General features: G+C 50.0%; 1 protein-coding gene and 1 pseudogene across 4 annotated transcripts in view; one reads left to right on the top strand and one right to left on the bottom strand.

Moving 5' to 3' along the window:
• ZNF541 (zinc finger protein 541) overlaps positions 1-5,032 on the top strand; it is a 53,061-nt gene extending 48,029 nt beyond the window's left edge. For all 4 annotated transcript variants that reach the window (XM_043899637.1, XM_043899640.1, XM_043899639.1 and 1 more), the window contains 8 exons: positions 47-110; positions 722-864; positions 1,249-1,352; positions 1,521-1,596; positions 2,086-2,174; positions 3,662-3,802; positions 4,002-4,183; positions 4,309-5,032. In XM_043899637.1, the coding sequence (XP_043755572.1) occupies positions 47-110; positions 722-864; positions 1,249-1,352; positions 1,521-1,596; positions 2,086-2,174; positions 3,662-3,802; positions 4,002-4,183; positions 4,309-4,477 (968 nt within the window). In that variant the 3' untranslated portion in view covers positions 4,478-5,032. The remainder of the gene's footprint in view (positions 1-46; positions 111-721; positions 865-1,248; positions 1,353-1,520; positions 1,597-2,085; positions 2,175-3,661; positions 3,803-4,001; positions 4,184-4,308) is intronic.
• Positions 5,033-8,578: 3,546 nt separating this feature from the next.
• Positions 8,579-13,031, bottom strand: LOC122692247 (annotated as a pseudogene).
• Positions 13,032-13,426: the final 395 nt, after the last annotated feature.

The following is a 13,426-nucleotide window of genomic DNA, read 5'->3' as shown; positions in this document are numbered from 1 at the left end:
CAGTTGTAGCCAGCCTTTTTGAGGCTCTTCTTTACGTGTTTTCCAGATCCCCTGGATGACTCTTTTGGCATCTGTGTGGTGAAGGACGACACCAAGATCAGCATTGAACCGTGAGTTGGGACAGACTTAGAACCTGAGGGTCCTTCCAAAATGGGGATGCTTTTACCCTCTGCGCATTCCCGTGTGGCTCTGTCGGCACCTTCATCCCGGGGAACCCAGGTCTCAGTGCTGAGCCCCTCCAGGAGAGAAGTGCCGGGCTTCTCCAGCTGTCCCCCAGCATTCCATCTGTCCAGACGTACCATAGTTGGCTCCCTGAGGACCGAAGGCCAAGAACACTGGGGTTCTGGGTAGAACTGCCAATGGCACAGTGAGATACTCGTGCAGAGCCATGGACTATAGCTAGATGAAGGGGACCTTGGATATAGAAGCAGGCCAGGTATCAGCACACACCTCCCCTGTCCTAGACCCCACACGGCTGAGGCCAAAAACCTGGCTATAAAATCGGAGGAAGAAATTGAGTGTCCCTCAGGAGGTTTCTGGAATGCCTGCATGTGTCTGTTGGGGTAACGGACACTCTGTGTGTCTGAAAGATGGCAGAGGGCATCCACAGAGCAGGGCCGTGGCCCAAGAGCAGGGCTCATGGAATGTCTCTGCTTTACTTCCCATCTTGGTCACGCACTTACCTGTGTCTTGTACGCCTGTGGGTGTGGCCTCATTTCAGACACATCAACATAGGAAGCCGGTTTCAGGCTGAAATTCCAGAGCTCCAGAACAGATCTCTGGCTGGGACTGACGAGCACGTCGCTTCTCTGGTCTGGAAGCCGTGGGGAGATGTGATGAGCAACCCGGAAACGCAGGACAGAGGTGGCCGAGACCTTGGGGCCAGGGTCCCAGGGGCCCTGCTCTATCTCCAGGGAGTTTCTCCTCCCAGTTCCCACCCTGACCAAGAAGCAGTGTGCGGGGGTGGGGGGTGAGGGGGGCACAGAGGCAGCCTTCAGCACAGTACTGCTCCCGCCTGCGGTCCCTGGCCCACCTCCCCTCTCACCCGGTAGCCGGCAGGCTGCACAGAGCAGGTGCCAGGAGCAGGGTGGCAGCCCTTCCTCCGGGTCCCTCCCTGCCCTCAGCCGGCCTCTACTGGAGGGAGGTGGTGACAAGGAGCCTCTCCCACCCTACCGTGCCCTCAGGGAGGCCTCCTCCCTGGCTGTCACTGACCCTCTGTGTCTCCGCTCCGTCCCCTCCTGGAAACAGTAACAGAGCTCTGCAACGTGGCCTGCTCCAGCGTGATGCCCGGCGGGGGCACCAACCTGGAGCTGGCGCTGCACTGCCTGCACGAAGCCCAGGGTGATGTCCAGGTGAGGCGCAGGCGCGGGGTGGGTGAGCGGGTGGACGGGCTTGGCGTGGCCCTGGGGGGAGCATGGCTTTAGGGCAGGCTGCAAGGGGTTTTCAAATGAATGAAAGGATGCAAGTGGGCCTCCACCTCCCGTGCCCTCGCTGAGTCGCCCCCCACACCTCTGTTCCAGGTTGCCCTGGAGACCCTCTTACTCAGAGGACCCCAGAAGCCGCGAACTCACCCTCTCGCCAACTACCGCTACACAGGTGAGGGGAGCGCGACTGCTGGCATGGTGTGGGCCTGGCTGAGGCTCCTGAGGGCCAGTCAGTTTCCACGGCAGTCTCTGCACGTGCCTCGCGGTGTTCTCTTGGGGTCTCACCTGCCTTCCCAGGAGGGCCTGTCCTCTCTCCGGGGGACTCCATGGGCGCTGTTCTCTAGCCGGTTCCTACCTTCTGTCCACTCATTCGCTCCTAGGCTCTGCCTGGCGGGAAGGGGGTGCCAGGGAGGGCTGGGGGCAGGCACTCCAGCCTGGGAGTCACTTAACCAGTGGATGCCTCAGTTGTGGCATCTGTCAAGTGGGGATGGTAATAGCCCCTACCTGCTAAGGTTTTGTGAGGATTGTAGGAGACCATGCAAGAAAGGGGCTTAGCAGAGATCCTGGCATGTAATCGGTGCCGGGTCATGGCAGCCTGAAGAAGGAGGGGCCATGACTGTGGTCCCAGAGGAGGAAATGCCCCCCGGCTGTTTCTTGCTAGGTTCAGACATCTGGACCCCCATGGAGAAGAGGCTCTTTAAGAAGGCATTCTGTGCCCACAAGAAGGACTTTAACTTGATACACAAGACGGTAAGGTGCACGTGGCAGGCTGGCATAGACGAGGTTCCCTCACCCTGCCAAGGGGCTAGAGCCGCGGGGCCTGTCGGAGCGACCCTCTGCTCCTGCTGTGAACGACTAACAACTTTAAAAAGCCATCACTGAGAACAGCCCCAAACAGTACAGAAAAGAAGCCCATGTTCAAAATAAAGCCCTCTAGGCCCCACCCCACTGTCCTACTTCTGACTGTAACCTGACAGGCATTTATTGTCCATACAGTTTACACACATATGTAGACTTTTTCAAAAAACGATGAGATCATTTCTTTGATATCCCACTGATTATTTTGCTCTTTTTAAAAAAACTTGTCCACAAACTGCACATAATTGAAGTGTAAGATTTGATGTTTTGACGTACCTAGCCCTGGTGGCTCAGCAGGCAGAGAACCTGCCTGCCAGTGCAGGAGACACAGGAAACACGGGTTCGATTCCTGGGTTGGGAAAATCCCCTGGAGAAGGGAATGGCAACCACTCTAGCATACTTACCTGAGAAATCCCATGGCCAGAGGAGCCTGGCGGGCTACAGTCCATGGGGTCACAAGTTCCTCCTGCACCTTTGTAACCTCTCCTTCCTGCCCTCAGCTCCTGTCTGCTTCCTGCCACTGTAAATTAGTTTGCATTTTCTAGAGTTTTATAGAAATTGAGTAATCACACAGCATGTGATCTGCTTTGTCTGACTTCTTACATCCAGCGTAACGGTTTTGAGCTTCATCCACGCTGTCGTGTGTGCCAGTAATTCATCAGTTTATTGCTGAGGAGTATTCCATTGTGTGTCCTCTTCTCTTTTAAAAAGCTGTTCATCTTGGGCTGCACTGGGCCTTCCTTGTTGTGCATGGGCTTCTCATTACAGGGGTTTCTCTCATTGTAGAGCTTGGGCTCTAGGGTGCAAGGGCTTAGTTGCTCCCCAGCATGTGGAATTTTCCCAGACCAGGGATCGAACCTCTATCCCCTGCATTGGCAGGCAGATTCTTAACCACTGGATCACTGAGGACATCCCACTGTGTGTCCTCTTGTGGGCCTCATCCCTCAGTACTGACTGGAGGGCCCTGCCCAGCTGTCGCAGAGGCCATGAAGCACCCACTGCATAAGGGTGCTCTGCTTTAATTAGTCCTAGTCAGTAGACACGTGGCTCCACGTGGTGTCACAGTAAACGTGTACCTCCGTGTGCGTCTCCCTGGAGGGAAGGGTTCCTGGGCTGGCTGTGTTGCTCAGAGCGCACAGAGCTTAGCTGGTGTGGGCTCTGGTGGTTTCCTCTCTGAGCCCCTCACCCCTCAGAAGGAGTCTGTGATTCTCTGCCCCTTTAGCAAAGGGGCCAGCCAAGCCATAGCAGGAGAGAGCTCAGGAGGGCTTTCAAAAAGTGGCAGCTGGCCCCCTGAAGGGGAGGGGCTTTAGGGCATCAAGGCACACTCACTACTGCTCCTGAGGCGCTGTCCGTAGCCAGCTTCTGTCTCCCCCCGTCAGATCCAGACAAAGACCGTAGCCCAGTGTGTCGAGTATTATTACATCTGGAAAAAAATGATCAAGTTTGACTGTGGCCGAGCCCCAGGGCCAGAAAAGAGGGTCAGGAGGGAGCCAGATGAAGTAGACAGGGCGGAACCCAAGGTAAGGGGTCTCGGGGCAGGGGGTCTTGGAGTTCAGCCCGATCTGGAGGCCTGGTGCCCATCCGCGCGGGGTGGGGGTGCTCCCGGCAGGAAGGGCTGCCCATGGGCGATATTCCCATAGGCTCTGGATCAATGCTGGTCCCTTAGCAGGGTGAAGGGGTGGCTCAGCACTGTTTTGTCACCTCTGCCCACTCCTGCAGGTCACTTGCAGTCCTCGGGAGAGACCCAGCCACCGTCCAACCCCCGAACTAAAGATCAAGACCAAGAGTTACAGGAGGGAGTCCATCCTCAACTCCAGCCCGAGCGCTGGCCCCAAGCGGAGCCCCGAGGCACCGGGGAGCGTGGAGGGCCAGGGCGCCTTTCCCTGCCGGGAGTGTGAGAGGTACTAGGCTCCTTGGAGGCGCCTGTACCGCCCACCCTCAGCCCCACTCCATCCTCTCAGGGTCCCCCCCTCCCACTGCCCGCCTCCCCCTGCTCTGATCCCCATGTCCTCTGGTGCCTCTGCAGGGTGTTTGATAAGATCAAGAGTCGAAATGCCCACATGAAGCGGCACCGGCTGCAGGACCACGTGGAGCCCATCGTCAGGGTCAAGTGGCCGGTGAAGCCCTTCCAGCTGAAGGAGGAAGAGGAGGAGGAGGAGGAGCTGGGGGCTGACATCGGGCCCCTGCAGTGGTGATTCAGGGCGGGGTGGCAGCGGGGGCAAAGCAGCAAGTCTCCCCAAGGTGTCCCTCTGCCTTCCTCACCTGTCCCTGTCACCAGGGGCCAGCCCAGCTTGCAGACACAGCGGGCACTGGGTCATGAGCAGGCAGGGGACACACGGTCATCTGACCACCGTGAAGGCCCTGCCACTGTATCGGAAGCTCCATGCTCTTAGGTTCATAGTCTCTCCCCTTCTTTCAGTTCCTCTCTTCCTGGAGCAGCAAGGCTTGGGGAGGGAACAGGTTAGATCTGGGTAGCTCTTCAGTCTTAGCCTCCAGTTCCGCCTTTGGTTACGTTTATTCAGTAGGCCAAGATGTAGAGAATCAGTGGGAATTGCCACCAGATCTCCACCGCGCCAGGGCCCCTCACCAAGGGTCTCTCTGCATTCTAGATTCTGCCACTAGTCTTGACATGACTTGTACATTGTTAGGTTTGGTTTTTCTTTTTTTGTACGTGTCGACTTGTAAATCTTATTAAATTGGGTTCTTAAGCAGCTCTTTTCTGGCTTCCTCGCTTGTTGATCCCGTGAAGGCTTGAGCCCCTGCCCCTCCAGGAACCACAGAGACGAGTAAGCGGAGTCCCTGCCAGCGTTTACTAAACACCTGCTGTTGTTAGGCCAGACAGTGCCCAGGCCATACAGTGGGGACATGGGGACATGGAGCGACAGGGCCCTCCCCTCACAGAGCTCACATTTTAGGAGCGGAAGGTAGCGGTGATAAGTCAGCAAAGAGACCAGTTTAGGTATCGATCATGGATGTGGTTTTGGCCGTAATAACAGAGGGGTTATTCAGAGGCGTAGGTTCAGGCTCTCAGGACATGTGGCAGTGGTGCGAGCAGCTCTCTTGTGAAATTCAGGCCTGCCAGCGGTGACCAGTGCTGGCAGGAGCAAGGACCCCCTCCTCCTCCACCAGCACCCCAACCTTCAGGGGGCACAGGGCAGACAGCACGTCCCTGCCCGCCTTGTTTCCCTTCCTTAGAGGGAGAAAAGCTTGAGCAGGGCTTCCCGGGGACGTTAGGACATTCTCAGGTGGCGCTAGTCAAGAACCCACCTGCCAATGCAGAAGACGCAGGAGAGGTGACTTTGATCCTTGAGTTGGGAAGATCCCTGGAGAAGGAAATAGTGACCCACTCCAGTATTCTTGCCTGGGAAATCCTATGGACAGAGGAGCCTGACAGGCTACAGTCCATGGGGTCACAAAGAGTCAGACACGACTGAAAACACACATATACACACAGAAACCCCTTGTAGCAGTGCCCAGCAGAACTCGCCTCGCATCTCCTTGGCCAGAACTGTAGCGCGTGTTCTTTCTTTCTTTCTTTTTTTTTTTTCATTCTTTTGTTGTTTTAATTGGCATGTCTCTAGAAATGACTGTTGTTGGTTGAAGATAGAAAATTCTTCGTCAACATGATAAGCAAAGTCCATTTTAGGTTTTTAGGAATGACAATTGGGTTATTAAATGTTATTCTGATATTATGGAAGACCATGTGAATTTTGACTACTAAACACATTATTACATTTCAAAATACTAAACCATCCTTGCTTAACCAATCTAGTTGTAGTAAAACAAAACATGCTGTGAAATATAATTTCTCTATTAGCTCACTTACAGTTTTCTACCTAAACTCATTTATTTCTTTAAACCCCCAAATTTCACAAAATCTTAAGCTTTAAAAGATATCAAATTGGGAATTCCCCAGCTGTCCAGTGGTTAGCACTCTGTGCTTTTCTTTCACTGTTGACGACTTGGGTTTGATCCCTGGTTGGGGAATTAAGAACTCACAAATCAAGTAGTGCAGCCAAAAGGAAAAAAACCCACCCCAAAACAAAAACAGAAGGCAATCCTTTTCGTAATACCACATGCCTGGTGAAGCCTGCCCTTAAAAACCAAAGGAAGTAGGACAATGAGGAAAGTTCTGAGGTCCAACTGGCCAGCTTCACTTGAACCCAATTACTTCAAACATCTGGAGATGAAACCATCTGTTGTCCCCTGGGGAGCCCAGCCAATCAGAAACTGTAGTTACCCAACCAATGAGAGGCCTCTTCCTGCAAAAGATTCTGCTTATTATTGCCCCTCCCAAGGCCTCCCTGCCTCCTTCTCCCATGCCCTATAAAAATATAACCAAGGCCCGCTTCCTGGTTCTCTGGATTTGCCTGTGGTCTGCCATAGTTTGCACTGCCAAATTGCAATTCTGGCTATTCTCAAAGTCACTTGTGCTGATAAAATAACTATTATTAAAGTTGACATATTCAATGCAGTACCCACTAGGTTTAGCCTTACATTTAAACTCTGTTACCAGACTAGTTTCACACTACAAACTTTGAAACATTAAAATTCACAAAATAAGACACAGTTAAGGGACTTCTCAGGCGGTCCAGTGGTTAGGACCCCACACTTCCACTGCAGAGGGCACCGTTTTGACTCCCTGGTCGGGAACCTAAGACCCTGCGTGTCATGTGGCTCAGCCAAAAAAGTTAACAAATAAAAAGGCACAGTTAAAACATTTTTTTGTTATTGGCATTTGAAATGAGCTTCCACAACTTTTAAAACAGACAAGACAATACAAAGTATTATCAGAGTATTCACAATTTGCAATTGTGTATATGTTTCCCTTTCAGCCTGTTAGTACCATGAGGTCTGGAGTCATCTTATGTTTATTCACAACTTGTGCTTTACTGTTTGTCCCCTTCAAATCTCCCCACCTTGAGGAACACTGGGTCCCTTTGCCTTCTGCTTGCATTCAATTAATAGGAACAAAAACAGAGGATGGAAAAGAATGAGCACACATACACACATGCCACACACAAATGCTGTTGCTATCTCAATTTACCTAACCTCCCAGAAGGCCTAAATCTTGTTTGGTAACAATCTTTGCAGAATATCTCTTTTTCATTAAACAAACCCACATACATGATTAAATCAAAATACAGAATCTAGTTCACTCCAATCCTCGGTCAGGTTTTCGTCTTAGTATGTAAACAAACAGCAGTAAACTAGCTTTATAAGAAACTCTGTACTGAGAGGTACGTTCTTTAGGGCTTCCCTGATGGCTCAGTGGTAAAGAACCCGCCTGCCAATGCAAAAGACATGGGTTTGATCCCTGTGTCGGAAAGATTCCCTAGAGAAGGAAATGGCAACCCAGTCCAGTATTCTTGTTGGGAAATCCCATGGAGAGAGAAGCCTGGTGGGCTACAGTCCACGGGGCTGGCACAGGAGTCACATAGCGACTGAAACATTTTTCTCTAAATCTAATCTATTAAAGCAATTCAATAAATCCTTATTAATGATAGGAAAGAATCCAGTTTTGCTGGCAAATAAGTCAGTTGCCTTTTTTTCATTCTTAAAGAACTACTTGTAAAAGTATTTGGTACAGGAGCCAATGATAGGTACATTACACATTTACAAGTTTCAACACTGCTCATAACAGATAATCTAGTGAATATTGTTTACAGTTTCAACACAGAGAATGTAAAATAGAGACTTCCCTGGTGGTCCAGTGGTTAAGACTCTCTGCTTCAAATGCAATGGACATGGGTTTGATCCCTGGTTGGGGAACTAGGATCCCACACATTGTCTGGCAACACCCCAAAAAAAACCCCATTAACAATGACGACAAAATCAACAATTCCCGAATTAGAAGATGAGCATCACCTTTTACTAAGAAACTATGTCTCCATGGACCAAAACTCAGGAAAAGGAGAATCAATTTTAGACCTCATTCCACAGGACCTCAGTTTCTGAAGTATCAAAAAGGACTTATTTTACTTGTAGGAAGGTTCCACGGAATGGAATCAAGGTAAAACAATAAAACACGCCAGTGCATGTGAAATAAAAAGGTATATATTCTATATACATTCATAAAAGAAATATTTTAGTTCAGAAAATTAAAAGCCTGATCTGAGATTGAATTACTGTGGGACTACCTAGTAGTAATGCCTGGCTCTTACTGTGTTGATATCAAGTATATACACATGAACTTTAAAAATATGATATAGTCAACAGACAAATGTGTTACATTTATATTTATTAAAAACTGCTACAAACAAACAAAGCCTGTACAAACAACTTGAACATCCACCCCTGTGAAACAGTAAGCTCCAGCAACATTATCGCTTAGGACTTCACATTCCTCTGCTTTGGCCTCATACTCTTCCTCTGTCATGGATTAGTCTTCCTTCCCCGATACTTTGAAATAGTAGTCTTGAGAGACATCATCGCCTAGGACCCCCTCTTCCTCTGCCTTCGGCCTCGGCCACGTCCTCTTCCTCGGCCTCGACCTCTTCCTGCAACAGCTTCCCTTTTCTTAGCCTTCACCTTTGGTTCCACATCCAGAGGTAAGTGTACCCAGAGGTAAGCTGTCCGGCAGAATAAAATACCGGATGTTCTTTCCTCGAATACCCAGTGTTTCCAGCTGTACACACTCTCTGTTCTTCAGGGTCATTGTCACTGCTTTAAGATGTGTATTCATACCGACATCTACGCCTGTGATTGTTCCATGGACCTGTGTTCCATTCTCTAATTCAATGGTTACAGTTTCGTGACTCAAGTTTCATCAAAAATCTCACAAGCTTCATCCTAGCGGCACCGTCACCCTTTTGGCCCAATAGTACACGAAATCCAACCACCGAGAGCCGAGGTTGGGCGTTATGAATGGCCGGAAACACTTACTCTTGGGGCTCCAACGTAGAGACTGCCCCATGTTCTTTCTAAACTGATCCCTGGCAGCAGGAAAGGAAATGGCCACCATTATCCTGGACACTGGACACAGGAGATCTGTTTCTGGGCCTGCAGAAAAAACTGTGTTGCCTTAAGTTTGTTGTCACCCAATCAAAACTGGAATCCCATTTGCCAGGAAAAGAAGAGGAAGCAGGAATGGCTCCTGTGGAGTCAGACCTTGTGTCCACTCCAGACTGACACAAAGAAAGGAACAGCTGGGGGCCAAGTTCGAGGGAGTGATGGTGTGGCGGGCGCAGGTGGGTGGATGGGGAGGTGGGATGCGCGGAAGACGCCACTGAGGCTGAGACCTGGCTTCCGGGCCAGAGCATGGAGAAGCACAGACTGCCCCGGGAACCGAGGGAGGTGGTTCAGAGCTCCGGCTGCCGTGTGGAGGTTGTGGTGGGCAAGACGGGAAGCCAGAAGGCCCTAGGGTGAGATGATGACCTGGGCTGGGGTAGCAGTGAAGGGAGCCAGGAACACAGGCATTAAGGATCATGTTAGAAGCAGACTCAGACTTGGTGATGGGTCACACATCACATGGACAGCTGGTAAAGAAAAGGATGGGCCGAGGCTGGCACAACAGGTTTGGGGGTTGAGCGGCTGAGTAGACGCTGTTAACTGAGATGGGGAAGAGGGACCCATCAGAGGACTGACAGCTTCAGGCATGACTGTGTCTGCTGCCTTCTGAGGGACTGGCTGGGGGAACAGGGTAAATGGTGGTGTCAGGAGACTTCCCTGGTGGCTCAGATGGTAAAAAATCTGCCCCCAGTGCAGGACACCCGGGTTCAGTCCCTGGATAGAGAAGATCCTCTGGAGGAGGAAATGACCCATTCCAGTATTCTTGCCTGGAGAGTTTCACGGACAGAGGAGCCTGGCAGGCTACAGTCCGTAGGGTCACAAAGAGTCGGACACGACTGAGTGACTAACACACAAGAAGACTTCACAGGGGGACCCCATTTCAGCTCAGTAAGTCTGCAAAGAGGGGACGGGAGGACAGTAGAGGAGGAAGTTGAGTTTGAAGCAGTGTGGACACTGCAGTGAAGGGAAAGGACCCTGGCATCGGATGATCCGGGATTGACAGCCTGGCTCCCTGTCCCTCTGCCACCTTGGGCAAATTTCACCTCCCCTGTTTGGGTCTCAGTCATCTCCTTCCGTAGCTGGAAAATGCCCAGCCCCACATATCTGTTGATGAGAAGAGGGAAATCGGGTGTTGGCAGTTGCCCCGTGTGACCTGAGCAGCTGCTGCTCATGGAGCGCAGGGGCTGCCACTCACTGTGTGGGTCCCACCCTCTCACAAGTGCGGCTGCTGACTCTGAAAGTGAAAGTGTCTGGCTTCACTGTCTGGTGGTAAGTTAGGCATCTATTGCTGTGTAACAAATTAAGCTGAAACTTAATGGCTTAAAACAAATGGAAACTTTTACAGTTGTGCTGCTTAGAGGGGCAGGGAACCCAAACTGCTTGTGGTTATCCAGATTCGTGCCACCCCCCCCCCCCAATCTTGTCTATGGTCAGAATGCAGTGGCAACCACAAGGGGTGGTCCTAAAGAGACTCTGAACTTGAGGAGAGAGCCGGGCTAGGTTTCTCGTGCATTACCTCCCCTCAGCCAAACTCCACCCTCAGAAAAGAGGGTCTTCTCAAGCCTGAATTATCTCCATCCTGATTATTTGGGGGTCCTGTAAAAAATGCACGTTCTTGTGCCCTACCACAGACTTTCATAATCTGAATCACTGGAGGTAGAGTCCTGGGACTTAAAATTTTTTTAAAGACCGTTTCTTAGTAGAACAGTTTTTAGATTTACATGAACACTGGGAAAATGCTACAGAGAATTATCATATACCCCACACCCAGTTGCCCCTATTATTACCTTTAAAATTTTTATTTATTCATTTATTTTTGGCGGTTCTGGGTCTTCATTGCTGCAAGGGCGTTGCCCCTCGGCATGTGGAATTTTTCCAGACCAGGGATTGAACTCGGATTCCCTTCACTGGTAGGCGGGTTCTTAACCACTGGACCACCAGAGAAGTCCTCCCCTACTATTATCTGACATTAGTATGGTATATTTGTTACAGTTAATGAGACAGTATTGCTATGTTTTGACTAACTAAAGTCTATATTTTATTCAGATTTCATTAGTTTTTACCTAAGGTCCCTCTTCTGTGCAAAGATCCTCCCTACACAGGACACCACATTTAGGTTCCTCTCAGTTGTGACAGCTTCTCAGACTTCCCTTGTTTTTGATGACAGTTATGAGGAGTCGTGGTGAGGTATTTTGGAGAGTGTGCCTCAGCCAGGGTTAGTCTGATGTTTTTCTCCTGATCAGAGCGTGAGGAAGACCACAGAGGTGAAGCACCACTGTCATCACATGTTATGAAGAGTACATAGTATCAGCGTGACTTGTCACTGTTGCTGTTAACCTCCATCACCTGACTGACAATGTTTGTCAGGTTTCCACACTGTAAATGTAGTACCTCCACCCCCACCACTGTCCTCTGTGGAAGAAAGTCACTGTGCACCGTCTACACGAGGAGTGAAGAGTCATATTCCATCTTGAGAATGGAATATCCACATAAATTAGTTGGAATATTTGCTTATTCTCCACCATTTATTTGTTCAGTCATTTATATCAGCATGAGCTCATGGAGATTTTATAGACTGGGTTATAATCCAGTGCTGCCTGTTGCTCAGATCGTTCCAGCTTTGACACTGGGAGCTCTTTCAGTTGGCTCTTGTCTCTTTGATATACCTCATCGTGTGTGTGTGTGTGCGAGAGAGAGAGAGAGAGAGAGAGAGAGAGAGAGAGAGAGGGAGGGAGAGAGAAGGAGATTCCATGATGTGGGGGTGGGGGGGGGGTGTGTGTGTGGGGGAGGGTGGAGGCAGATAGACAAAGAGATGGAGGCCAGGAGACTTCCCTTCTGGAACTACAAGATGCTCCAGGCTCATCCTGTGCAATGTCTTATAACCAGCCTTTTATCCAAGGAGCTCTCATTCCTCTTATTGGAGAACAGAGTATTAAAAACTAAGATCTGGGAGCTAGATATGGTTGAACCTAAATTTTAAGTTTCACCAGCTATTTTTTTTTAAATGAAACCAGAGACGACCTCTGCTCCCCTCTGCATACCTCTAAGACATTGCAGGTTCAGTTCATAAATAAATAAAGCCAGTCACATGACTTTCCCTTTGTTTCCCAGTGCATGTAAGTTATGTTTACACTGTGTGTGTGTGTGTGTGTGTGTGTAAGTCGCTCAGTTGTATCCGACTCTTTGAGACCCCATGAACTTTAGCCGGCCAGGCTCCTCTGTCCAAGTAACTCACCAGGCAAGAATACTTCAGTCTATTAAGGGTGCAGCAGCATTATTTTAGAAATGTATAATTTAGAAATAATTTATTGCTAAAAAATACTCATCATTATCTGAGCCAGTCCTAATAATAACATCAAAGGTCACCAACCACAGGTCACCCTAACAAGAGTAACAAAAAACTTTAAAATATTGTGAGAATTATTAAACATGACATTGAGACACTAAATGAGTCAATGCTGTTTGGGAAACCGCACAGCTCTGAGAGACCTGCTTAATGCAGGATTGCCACAAACCTTCAATTTGGTTTTTTTTTTTTTTTAAGTGTATCTTGGAAGGGCAAGAAAGCAAAACACAATAAAATGAGATATGCCGCCTTCACTGGCCTTCCCAAACCAATTTCGGCATAGGTCGACAGAGGGCGCAAGAAAACAGACCGCTTTCCTTCTTACCCACTGACGCCTTTCCAAGTAAAAGAGACCTTCAGGAGGTAAAAAGAGGAGACGGAGACTAAGCTCTGCGCAAAAGAGCTGTCAAACCCAGGCGAGGATTGGCAGCGTCTTCCGGCATGGAGCTATCACGTGACGATCAGTGATCAGCTGACTAGTGTCGAAATTCCGCAGGGAAAGTCACAGACTGAGCCAAAGGCTGAAGTTGATTGGTGGAGGAGGAGCCAGAAAGCTAGCCCCCGGAGGCGGGTCCTTGGCGGTGAGGGCGATGATTGGCTTATGTGGAGTCACGTGGGCTATCAACCAGAGCACCAGGTACACTAACGCAGATACATGCGCATGCGTTAAAACTCGGGTCGCTGATTGGAGGCCATGAATCACGGGGCGGTGTGCAATCGGCCGGGGAGGGCGTGGTCTGCGGTGCGCCAGCCGCGCTACGAGGCCGTTGGTTGGCCAGCTCGAATC

Source organism: Cervus elaphus, chromosome 4, assembly GCF_910594005.1.
Source record: "Cervus elaphus chromosome 4, mCerEla1.1, whole genome shotgun sequence".
NCBI lineage: Eukaryota > Metazoa > Chordata > Mammalia > Artiodactyla > Cervidae > Cervus > Cervus elaphus.
The sequence above is the reverse complement of the archived record's forward strand: the minus strand, read 5'-3'. Positions and strand labels throughout refer to the sequence as shown.